Source organism: Clinocottus analis, unplaced genomic scaffold (assembly GCF_023055335.1).
Source record: "Clinocottus analis isolate CAN_PGR_092001 unplaced genomic scaffold, fCliAna1.0.p SCAF_14, whole genome shotgun sequence".
NCBI classification, from domain to species: Eukaryota; Metazoa; Chordata; class Actinopteri; order Perciformes; family Cottidae; genus Clinocottus; species Clinocottus analis.
The window spans coordinates 2,788,870-2,801,630 of NW_027175865.1; the positions used below are offsets into that span (position 1 = coordinate 2,788,870).

A 12,761-nucleotide genomic window follows, 5' to 3' on the forward strand; every position below is an offset into this window, starting at 1 on the left:
TCAAAGCATTTTACCGATCTGAGAGTCGTGACCTTTGCAGGTCACGCTGACGTTGGTGAACGCCGCCGTCTCCAGCCGGCTGCGCGGCTCCCTGCCCTCCGTCACGGGGCAGGCGCCGGGCACCCGGCACCAGAACACCTGCCGGTAGGAGTTCCTGAAGTTCTCCGACAGGAAGGCGTAGATGACGGGGTTGACGGAGGAGTTGCTGTAGGCCAAGCAGTGAGCCACCATCCTGAACACGAAGGAGGCCTGGTTCAGGGGGAAGGAGCCGAACTCCACCCACAGGTGGACCACGTGGTGGGGCAACCAGGACAGGCAGAAGACCACCACCACCACCAGCACCGTCTGCGCAGTCTGCGGAGATAATGGTCAATTCAATCTCATTGGGCAATTTGTGGGAAATTGTCATAATCAGCATATCGTCACCTTCCTAAGATAATGTCATATTTTGCAGGGTTTTTTTTTAGGAAACACAACAAAATTGACCAAATGTAAGAGGCGTGCACATGCTGCCTCAAGACACTGCACAACTGCGGGTCAAATCATGTTATGATTACTAATATTATGTCCGAGTGAGATTTTCATTGACAAAAATGCTAACTGAATTGCTAGCTTCAAATGCTAGCTTCAAAATGCCATCTTGAGAAGCGTGTAAAATGGCCGAAGTCCCATTGTCTTTTGACTTAGGCAAAATAAAATGGCCGAAGTCCCACTCTTGACGTCACACCACAGGACGAGAATCACATGATCTGTTCATCTGAGCTTGTGGGCGGTTTTACCGGAGGTACCATGAGGCAAGAAAATCATTTGTACAGGCCATTATTTTAGGAAGGTGACGACAATGTTTTTTGCCTGAAGAGGTCACAGTGACCTTTGACCTTCTACCAATACATTTGAATCACTTCATCCTTGCGTCCATGTGGCGTTTGTGCCAAATTTAAAGACATCGCCTTCACACGAATGGACATTTTTTTTAGGAGAAATTAAACTATTGATCCACAATGAAAGTGTTTTCAGACTAATTTTATATATATTCTACATATAAATTCTATATTCTAAGTTTATCATACGTAGCTGGTTTCCCTCTTTCTAGCATCACACAGAGGTTTCAGTCACAGCATCATTATCTTACGACATGATGAACATAGAGAGACAGAAATAAGCTCCACCACCAACCTTCTTCTTGGACTGCTCAGATTTCTTGGAGACGTTCTTCAGCTTTTTATGCAGATGGTTTAAAACCTGACGATGAAAATATGATTAAATATCAAGGTTTATGGTTTTTATTTTTGCCATTTGTGCTATAGACCAACAGTCCAGACACATGGGAATGTTTTGTGCAACAGGTCTGGAAATAAAGACACACTATCATTGAGTTGTATGAGGATATTGCACTTTCATCACAAGGTATACAAACCTTCTATCTTAGACTAATTATTGAATATGTCCTGTCACATTATAACCCTGCAGCTGAAAGTCCTTATTTATCCATTTGATGGAGATTGAAGCCACAATGTGTGGCTCGTGTTTAACTTGGCATGCGCGTGTGTTTACGCCAACATCTGTAGTGGACATCTGTATCCTCCGGAGCCTTTACGCGCACCCGGACCCGTACATGCGCACCCACCTTTGCGTAGCAGACCGATATCAAAGTGAGAGGCAGGACGTATCCGAAAACAAACGTGCACACCACGTAGACCTTCCTCTGGTGGTCCGGCCAGACCTCCCAGCAGAAGGTGCTGTTGTCCTGCCTCTCCACGATGCTCTGGTAGTGCGCAACGGGCGCCGCCATGACCAGAGACAGGATCCAGATGAGCAGCACCCCGAGCGCCGCGTGCCTCGCGACCCGGATCGACGACGACTTCCTGGCGTGGACGATGGCCACGTAGCGGTCCACGGACATGGCCGACAGCGTGAAGATGCTGACCAGCATGGACACGGTGAAGAAGTAGTGGATGAACTTGCAGATGAACGCTCCCAGCACCCACGTGGGCAGCATGTAGATGGTGGACTGGAAGGGCACGCAGAAGAGGAGGTAGGACAGGTCCGCCACGCTCAGGTTGAGGATGAAGATGTTGGTGGTGCTCCTCGGCTGCCCCGGCTTGCTGCGCGCCAGCACCGTGATCACCATGCTGTTCCCGAGCACGCCGAGGAGGAAAATGAGGGCGAATATCAGAAGGGAGACGAAGTTGTCCACACCCATCCCCAGCACGGCTCGAGCCGGCTGCAGCACAGCGCCGCTGTTGAAAGGCTGACTCTGGTTCTCCACCTGCAGCTCCATCTGTCTGTCTTTCTTTCTTTTCCTCCCCTCGCCAGTGAAGAGACGTTACATGTTGATAGGTTCAGCTCAGGTTGGAGTTTCTCCTGCGTAAAAGGCGCATGGAGCTCGCGCGTCTGGACGCTGCCTCCTCTGCCTTCCTTGGCAACGTCACCATGCCGCGCGCAACACATCGCGCCCAATACCTTTCCACTGTTCCCAGTGAGATGGGAACACACAGAAAGCCAGCTCGTCAAGCTCCCAGTGCATCAACACATGTTGACATATCTTGTTAGTCATCAATGTATTAGCAGACGTAATGTATATTATTACAGAAGCTATTGTTATTATTTCATTCATTTTACATAATGTGAAAGGGATTTCTTCTGCAATATTTGCCACATTGCATGCCAATTATGACATGCATGTTATTTGACACCCCAAAACAAAACAAAAACAGAACAAAACAGGATGGTAAATCTTCCAAATGGTCACCCGAGGCTCCCGAGCAGACAGAGCGGGTGCATTTCACGTTATTGGGGTAAATGGATGTGCTGTGCTCTCCTCTCACGGCTCAGTGTCATGGTAACAACAGGGCCGAGAGGGAGAGCAGCAGGGTCCAAGACGGCTCGTATGTCTCAGGTTTGCATTCGGTGAAGAAGATCACAGAGGAGAGGGCAGCAATGCAGAGGATGTGAGGATATCTCAAGCTGAAGCAGAAGCTTAGAGCCTCGAGGTTCTGCTCTGTAAGACGCCATCAGGCTGCTCTGACGGTTTCTTTGGGGACTTAATATCTTCTTCATGTTTTCCTCTATCGTGACAAAAGTGGATCTCTTCCCATCACAATCTGTACAACCGTGCCGTTTGATGACAATATCAATAAAATGATGTAGCTAAAACATCAAGTTCAATAAAATAAAAACCTTGATTTAAAAGAAAAGAGTATATTATTCTGTAAATATTAAGTAAGATACGTTATAATAAGACTAAACACAAAGAAGTCATTGTTCAGACATTCTTAGACAGCGAAAACTCATGTTACAAAGAAACGGCCCTCTTGGATTCAAATGATGAAGAGCCCTCTTGGCTGCCCTTCCAGTGGAGAACACATGAAGTGAACCTCCTCTTTAATGCCCCTACAGTAGATACGACACAGTACGTGCACTCTGGGTGCCCTTCCAATGGAGAAAACACAATGATGTGCACTCTTGGATGCCCCTAAGGCCGATTAACCATGATGAAGTGCCCTTGATGGGGCCCTTTAGTGGATCAAACATGACGAATGGCCTTCTTGGATGCCTCTACAGAAGATGAATCAATGAGAAAAGTGGAGAAAAAAACATCACAAACAGTCTTCTTGGATGCCCTTTTGGTAAATAAAACATGACGCTTCCTCTCGGCGACCATTTCAGCGGAGAAAACGAGACGCAGTGCACTAATGGCTGCCTTTAGAGGTAACATAGGTTTCTCTATATGTTGAAAAAAAAACCTTCTGCAGGCTGGTGCAGCTGACATGAGAGATGAGCTGAAATAACTCAGCACCACAGAGAGATATTTCATCAAATAGATAGGACATTGTCACGATAAATTATATATATATATATATATATATATATATATATATATATATATATATATATATATATATATATATATATTGTATTTTTAAATTGGATGCTGTCTCAAGGCTTCGGCGAGCCTTTCTTCTCCCCAGCAGAGCGAGGGCCAACATCTCGTATTGATGGCGTACTGGAAACTTCAGGCTGCTTCAGGACACAAAAGCAATTACAAAACACCAGCCGTGCTCCCCAAAGTATAATAAGCCGGCGGTACAGTGGCCGCCATCGAGGCTCAGCTCATCGGTATCATCGCCAGCATCACCTTCGGCAAATGAACCAGATGCATATTCAATATCTACTTCAAAACGTGTACAAGCGCCTGAGGACAAGAGGAACCCGAGATAGCATCGGCCTCCGCGCTCAGGTTACATAGCGCGTGCATCGTCTCTGTCGTCATTTCCAGATGGCTATCAACGAGCGGATCTCTCGGCATTGGTTGGCCCGAAAGTCACATGCTCGATTAATGATAATAAATCTGCTGCCCAGACCCGGTCAGGGCAGATCAATAGTGCAGGCTGGAGGCTGGAGGCTGGAGGACTAATTGAGTAAAAGTATAAAGTTTTTGCTTGCTGACTCACGAGCACGTTCACTTCTGTGTGAAGGATTTAACCCTTGAGAAAATATAAAAGTGTGACATGAAATGTGCTAAAATAGTTCTTGGGTTGGTCGTAATCTGCAACCTCAGCGCTACAAACCTCAAGTCAGCAGCCGCACACTGGCCCTTTAAGAGGTTGTTTTTACCATGTAGCCCGCAAAGTGTGATGACATCACTTAAAGTCTGTTACTGCTAATTTCCCCCTTATTAAAAAAGAACATATCTATCTATCTAAGACTATTTTATAGATATCTATCTATCTATCTATCTATCTATCTATCTATCTATCTATCTATCTATATATATATATATATATATATATATATATATATATATATATATATATATAAAATAGTCTATATAATATAATATATATATATATATATATATATATATATATAATAAAACGATTTTTCATTTTAATTTATTTGTAATTTTTCATTTGTCATGAATACATTAAATTTACTTCTCTAATGTATTCTCATAATATGAGACATGACCTTCTTGTTATAAGACCTCTCTCTCTCTCTCTCTCTCTCTCTCTCTCTCTAAATAAGATAAGAGTTATACTGTTTAAGATAAGGTATCAGAGGAAAGGGGAACAAGGGGAGTTTTATTCGGTTGTTCCCCTTTCCTCTGATTTACGGAGCATGAAGGATGTGGAAAACAAAATAACAACAGAGCAGGTTAGATATGACGAAGTATTGAAATATTAACTATTGCTGATGTCTCAATACGTAAGCAGCATTTTAATACTACAGCTGACGGGGGCCGAACACATTTGAACAATTTCAATACTGTTGGATAGTTTATTTAAAATGATGAAGTACAGTTACACATCTTATATGTTTTGTCTGTAAAATCGTAATCTGCACAGTTAAAACTCTCAGATAAATGTAAAGGAGGGTAATTACAATATAAAATAAAGTAGAAGTAGCTAAAGAAAAAATGCTTGGAGCCAAATCTCACCACGCCAACATTTCTATGAATCAGGAGACGTGTGAAGAGTCTCCAGCACTGTGCTTCTAGTCACAGGCTCGTGAGGCCATCGGGCGCAGTTCCTCTCGCCGCCAGCAGAGGGAGCGAGGGAGCGAGGGAGCGAGGGAGTGAGGGAGTGAGGGAGCATTCATCTTCCTGAAAGTGACCCTGTGTCAAGTGCAAAGACAAACCAATCTGTTATCAGATGGAGACTGGAGCCAAAAGGACATTTATTATTTCATCTGCTGAATTGAATTGAACATGTGTGCTCAACACACACATGCACACACACACACACACACACACACACACACACACACACACACACACGCACTGGGAGCTCTCCAGTCGCTGAGCTCTCACACTGAAGCAAATGCAGATCAAAGTTGTTTACTCAGTCGAACCAAATTCATACATGCAACCTTTTTATTGAGGCGATCAAGAAGTATTAAAGTGAAATGTGTCACATTGGTGCTGCGGACATGTTATTTTCAAACATGGCATCGGAAGTTACTTGTTCTGAACGTCAAACACACCGTCAGATGAATGATTCACATGTAAGCATCTTCTCTGGTGTCACTGGGGACATGATGACAATGTGTGTTTCACCAGCAGGGCCTGTGGAAAGAACTGCAGACTGCTTTTTCATTGTTTTCATGCTCTTTAGTTTGGGCGAAAAAGCCTATTCACACACACACACACACACACACACACACACACATATATATATATATATATATATATATGACACCACGGCACAGTAGTCATATATATTAATATAATAAAGTACACATATGTATACATATATATGTTGTTTCTGGATTAACACCCCTGCTGCATTAATGTATATGTTGCCTTTTAACTCCTGCATATAATGTTGGTTGGTTTAATCTATCTGTGTGTGTGTGTGTGTGTGTGTGTGTGTGTGTGTGTGTGTGTGTGTGTGTGTGTGTGTGTGTGTGTGTGTGTGTGTGTGTGTGTGTCCATATATACATTCATTGTCTTTTCTGCTGAGGTATGATTATAATGTTTTAAGATATTTTCTTCTACATCTATTCTTTGGACATACACCTGCATACATTTCCCTGCTGCAGATGATATTTGTGTGAGAATGAATAAATAACAGCCGCTGGTTGTTGACCTCGTACCTCCAACTGCTCTTCACATGAGCTCAGAAAATCCTCGTCAGCCCAGAGAGTTGAACATATTGCCAAACTGTGTTGTGACAGAAACAGACCTCACTTATCTGCTGGAGTGAACAGACGCAGGACGTGTTGTTCAATTCTGTTGATCCTGCCGAGAGATACAGCTGGAAAACTAAAGTGAATGCATTACAGCCAGTCCACTTCTGTGAACTATCTTCATGTGTTCAGTGACCTTGGTTGCCTTACCGACACGTTGCAGTCGAGGTGGTACGGCGAGGATGCGGCCGGCGGCCGGCCTCCAATCCCTGGCTGGATTTACTGTTTTTTACAGGTGACAGGAAGCTCTGATATTTAAGCCATCATGGCCACAAAGATGTACTGAACACCCTCCCTTGAGGCCCTTACTGTCTGTAGGTGCACCGGCCATTTTTAAACCCAGCGCAGGAGCTTTGTGACAACACAAATTAATGCAAAGCAGTCGGGCTGACAGTCAGGTGACAATAAAGGACGCTGCGGGAGAAAATCTCATTTGCACATCATTTCACACGTGTGAGGCCGAAGGATGAGTTGAGAGAAAGACATATATTAGAGGAGGAATTCATTGTACACATTTTGATGTATTAAAATGATCTTTTAAGAATTATGGTCAACAGATAATATAAGGGGTTAGTTTGAAGGCGGTATATTCAATTGCCTCTATGCGGCTCTCAACACGGCGACATCTTAGCCTTCAACTTGCTAACGATCGGCTCAGCTATTGTCAAGAAATGCAGTAGAAATTGAGTAACGTCGTTCTCTGCTCAGGTAGAAATCTCTCCACTATATCTTGACAGATCAAATAGTTTGTTGATGCAATATTGGAATTTAGCACAAATGCTACAGACACTAAATGACTGAAAATCTAACGGTGAATGCAAAAAGATAGAAATTGATAATTGCCCCCCTCCCACAAAAAAAGAAAAGAAAAGCAAGATGATTAATGATGATCACTGTGGAACTTCTCTTCTTTCCTTAAAATCAGAAGAAGTCTCCTGTTTGCATCATCCTTTATATCCTCTGGCCCTCCGTTTGAAAACCAGAGACAACGATATCGTTGAGATGCTAAACAAGCGATAGCATTATGCCCCGAGCGCTGCGCGGCGGCTCCTGCCAAAAGTTGATGGAATCGCTTGGCTTCCGACCACCGAGACATTTGCATCGAGTTGTTTACCGGCCAGAGGATTCGCTGTGGGAAAAAAGAAAAAACCATTCACAACTTCAGGCTGATCCTATTAGTCTAAACAATGGGGATTTACAGAGACAATGGAGGCTGCAAAATGCGTCAGAAAATCAGCAGCACATCAAGTTTTCGCCGGCTTTAAAACTCAACAGTGCTTCGTTTTATGGAAACACAGAAGGTGAAGTTAGGCACAATTGTATGTTGGAGGAAATGAGACTTTTTTCTTGGCCCGGGCGGCCACTGAACGGTGACATCAGCCCCGGAGGGTCATCGCTATGTGGTCATCTAAAGACGGCAGGGGCTGGATATGAAGAGGTCATCCAGGGTGACAAAGACACACAGCAACACAAAGGCTTTTCACTCTCTAAGCCGACTCCAGTTGGCCATGGTGTCATGCAGAATCCTGCTTTTACCACGAATGTCCGTCATCCTCCGCTGCAGTTGAGACAAATAAGTGGAACAAAGCCATTCGTCACTTCAACAAACAACTTGCGTAACACCGTCTGAAGTCTGCAGACTTTTAAGCTTCAACGAGACGGATCTTGAGTGACAGAAAATCTGTCAATGAATTACGGAAAAACACTCCTCTGTTGTTGTGTATCGTCAGCTTTTTCGGGGTCATAGCGATTTATTCTGACTGAAAAACAAGTCTAACGCCATGCTAGCGTCTCTGTGAAGTTGTACTTTGAGCTAAATGCTAACGACAGCACGCTAACATGCTCACAATGACGATGCTAACATGTTGTTAGCAGGTTTCCTGTGTCCCGTGTAGGCTTGCATGTTAGCATGCTAACATTTGTCATAATATGTGCAATGTTTATGTACTTTTATACACATTTTTTATTCCATCTGTATATTTGATATTCTTCTTACTGCTCATTTTATATTTAGTTTATTACCGTTCTACTGTTTATTTATATATTACTTGATTTGTATCTTTATTTACTTGTGAGCAACGCTGCTGTAATCCTGTAATTTCCCCACTGAGGGGCTAATAAAGGATTATCTTATTTTACTTGCACGCTAAACAGCACTAAACATTAAAGTCTCATTCACAATACACAACCTTGAATATATGTGAAGACCTTCATGCAAGTCCATCCAATAGTTGTTGTCACCTTTCTCACAAGACCTTGAGTTGGTAAGATCCATCCTCTGGAAACCACAAATATATCTATTGAGTTTTATGGCAATCCATTCATTTGATGTTGAGATATGTTAATTTGGACCCAAGTGCTGATCGACTAGTATTTGCATCTCGCTAGTTGCTAGCTAGTCTCGCTAATCTCGCTAGTTGCTTGATGATGGCTGCATCTGTTTCAGAAGAGTTTTAACTAATTCCTGAAGAAGCCCAATCTGTGTCTGCACACGTGATGGAACAGAGGACGTCTTTCTTTCTCCCTCTCCCTCCAGAAGCAGATAGATATTCAGCTGCTTCTCCGAGTGGGCGTCTTTGGTCTGGAATCGACATTCCTGCCGAGGGTTCAAGGATATCTCCCGTGTTTGTGTCCCACAGCTCTCTCGCAATGGCCGCCATTGTTTTCCCCGCGCCCCGGCCTCGACCTTCCAGGCCCCCGTCGGACAAATCCAAGACTCTTCTTCTGGACGCCGAGGCGCAAGCGGCGTGGTCAGCCCACTCTCCTGCATTCCTGTTCGCTACCTCTGTGAGGGCCCGTGGGTGCTGCGCCGAGGCCCAACGGCACGAACAGACGCAGCCTGTGTGCAAAGAAGAGTGGATAAACATGTCTCCCTCTGAGTCCATCCCCATTTTAATGTGTTTGTTCAAGAAACTATGCAACTATGGTTCCTCCATAGACTTCAGTTATACGGGCACTCGTGTTTAGATCAACGCTTCCTCCGCTAACATATTAAGGATCGAGTTCCTCCGTCTATTTATTGGCTGAATGCTCTCTAGTTGAGGCACGTGCGGTCGCCAAAAGATGAATAACTTTGTATTAGTGGCGGTATTATGAGGGCTAATTTTGAGGGCAGTGCTACTGGCGCTTTGAGCTAAATGCTAACTATTAGCATATGACGTGCTCAAAGTAACAATACTAGCATGCTAATGTTTAGCAGGTTCATCATCTGATTTTAGCGAAAACAGCCAAAGAAACTACACTTATGAAAAGTTAGGGATCAGAAAGTCTTTAGGATTCATCATCTGAGAACCACGAATGTCCGCACAACACGGTGGGGCCAATGTGCCGCGTACGTTTACCCTGATGAGTGAAAGGCTTTGACCTGCTGGTGGTGGCAATACAGGGAAATACAGGGGATCAGGAGGATTCATCATCCGGGGAGCATGAATGTCCATGGCAATCCATCCTACAATTTGTTCTCATATTTCAGCCTGGACAAAAGTGACTTTACCAGCGTCAGATATCTTTAGCAATATTAAAGAAGAGTCTTGTAGTTGTTTTAAGTCTATTGTTAACTGTGACTTAAAATTAAAAAGTACACTTTTACTAAATGTTGTCAAAATTGTCCGTCAAACCTTCCTTGAAATAAACTGTTTTATCAGTTAATTCAGTTTGCTGAATGACAAAAATGTTTGTGTTTGATATGGATGGGACATTACGTCTTTTTTCAGTGTATTGTTGCCCTCTGTGATTATTCTGTGATGCAACATATGAAAACAGCCAGCTCATAAGAAACTTATTAACTCATATCATGTGAAGAGGGAGAAACGTCCGGCTCCATTGTGCCGACATCAGCAGAGGGGCCTGGTAAAGAGAGACGACATGATGAGAGCTTCATCCTGTAACGCAGCTCAGCGGCACCGCGGCACAGCAGTCAGCGAACCTCATCTTTGTCCATTTTCTGTCTCATTTTGAAGGTTCAGCCCACGCGGTGGGCTTACCTCAGTGAGAGTCCATAAAAGGAAAGCGGGTCAGGTATTACTCGTTACGTGTCGGACTGCCGTCCGAAGAAACAAACATGGAGTCTGTCGGGCCGGGAAATTAATCCAGCCAGAAATAGAGAATAAAATCTCCTCATAGTCTCCTCACGTCCTGTTTTATAGAAGCATGCCACATGTTTTCATGTAAGTTATTATTTTGGGGATTGATGCTTCAGCCCACTTTACCTCGGACTGCTTCGTGCCCACTCAAATGCAATCATAATGAAAGCAGCAGGATAACAGGATGAAAACAAATTCATGAAACTCTGCAGCTGCTGTCATGTGTCACATGTTCTGTCGCATGAAAACAGACTCACCCGTTTTGCTGCACACTTTTGTTTTTCCGACCCCTGAAAGTTACTTTCTGACTTGAAATAAGAAAGCATCCATAACAACAAGTCATCTGTTCCAAAAAAAATATGAATATTCCGATGCTGCATGGGTGTTTTCGGACACAACTTAGCATAACAGATGCTGCTTTGTTTGCTGGGTGCTGAAGGCCGCAGCGGGCGAGCCGACACACCCAGAGCTCCTTGTCGTGATGAAATGTGGGACAATGGCAAAGATAAAGTTACACAGCTCCGACATTCAAAGATCATTTGAAATCATGCATGAAAATCTGACAATGGCAGAAACCAAGAGGTTGGACACAGAGACGTAACGCTGACCTTTAACTCCAGCAGGTCACCTGTGAGTGACACATAAAAACATCTAAAAGCTGGACACCTGAAGAATTATTGAGCTCAGCAGTGTGTGTGTGTGTTTAAGAAACATTATGATGGAAATATATGATGGCCATTTTAATCTAGGATTAATCAAAACAATACAACATTAGGCATCATTACCAAGAGGAACCACCATATAAAAACATATTAAAAAATATTCCTACTCTGATTTGGTATCAAAACCTTCCTTTCTGTACAAATTGCATGTTTCGACAATTAAATGGCGAACACTTCAGTTCTGAAAGCTGCTCAGAAATTGTCAATACACCTAGAAAACCCATTCATTATCTGATTCCCCAACTTCTGAAGTTTGTGGTTGTGAAGTTTCTTGAGGCTGTGATTACGTTGGAGGTCACAACAGGTCATGTTTCATCCCGAAAGGAAATTCAAGGTCCGAGTAGCTCAAGGCATCACAGCATAGCATAGCTAGCATAGCCAGTAGATATTAGCTAGATATTAGCAGTCACACCCAATTCCATGAGTTTTGGGAATCTCATAGCGTGGGCCTGTCTGTAGAGGGAAGATTCATGGGTATCCAGAGAATTATTTGCATTAACATCTCTTTCTCTCACCATGATGTAGCGTGACTCTGGAGCATTAGCTAGCCTTCTTCTCGACAAGCTAGCAGGACATGGTCGTACCAACCTTGAGGCGCTTTTAAAAGCCTGTTGCAGCCTCTTAAAGACAGCAATGTCGGGCCCTGGACCGCTGCGTTCCAGTTTGGTTCAATCTTTTTACATTTCTTATGTTAAATATTCATCCTTGTCAGCGCCGTTAGCCATAAACGTCAGTCTTTAGCCGAAGCTGTATGGATTTCAATGGTTTCACCCGAATTACCAAACCTGCAAAGTCACCACAGGTTTTCTTGGAGCAGACACAGATAGTTGGCGCTTGTCCACAGGTCTCCACACAAGAAGCTGTTCTCGGCCTTCCCGGGCCTCTCCTTATGTTAAACCGGGCGACCGTACATCCAATTTAAACTCGATCCATCGAGAGGATATGTGAGGCCGATTCAACAATGGCCTCACAGAGCCGCGGTGCTGCTTTGCATCAGGGTGTGAGTGCAGACTCAGAGATAACCCTTGTTGTCCCTACGGCCCGGGGTGAAGCAGATGGGGGGGTGGAGGGGATGGGGGACGGGGTGGGGGGGGACAAAGGCCCGGCCCATGCGGAGGGCGGCAGTGACTGACACAGCCACTGAAGCCCCGAAGAATGCCTGGAGCCGAGCCAGAGCCATGGACCTCACTGGCGTCCCCTCCCTCCTCACACCTGACCCTCCTCATGTCCCATGATGCCCTGCGGCCGCGGGGGGACGACACCTTCA

At 44.3% G+C, this 12,761-nt stretch overlaps 1 protein-coding gene across 1 annotated transcript; it reads right to left on the minus strand.

Annotated features, from left to right (window-relative positions):
* galr1a (galanin receptor 1a) lies at window positions 1-2,341 on the minus strand. Its single transcript, XM_068575966.1, has 3 exons — window positions 1,628-2,341; window positions 1,177-1,242; window positions 1-354 (listed from the first exon to the last, which is right to left on the minus strand). The coding sequence occupies exons 1-3, from the start codon at window positions 2,279-2,281 to the stop codon at window positions 1-3; spliced, it is 1,074 nt and encodes a 357-aa protein (XP_068432067.1). The 5' UTR covers window positions 2,282-2,341.
* Window positions 2,342-12,761: the final 10,420 nt, after the last annotated feature.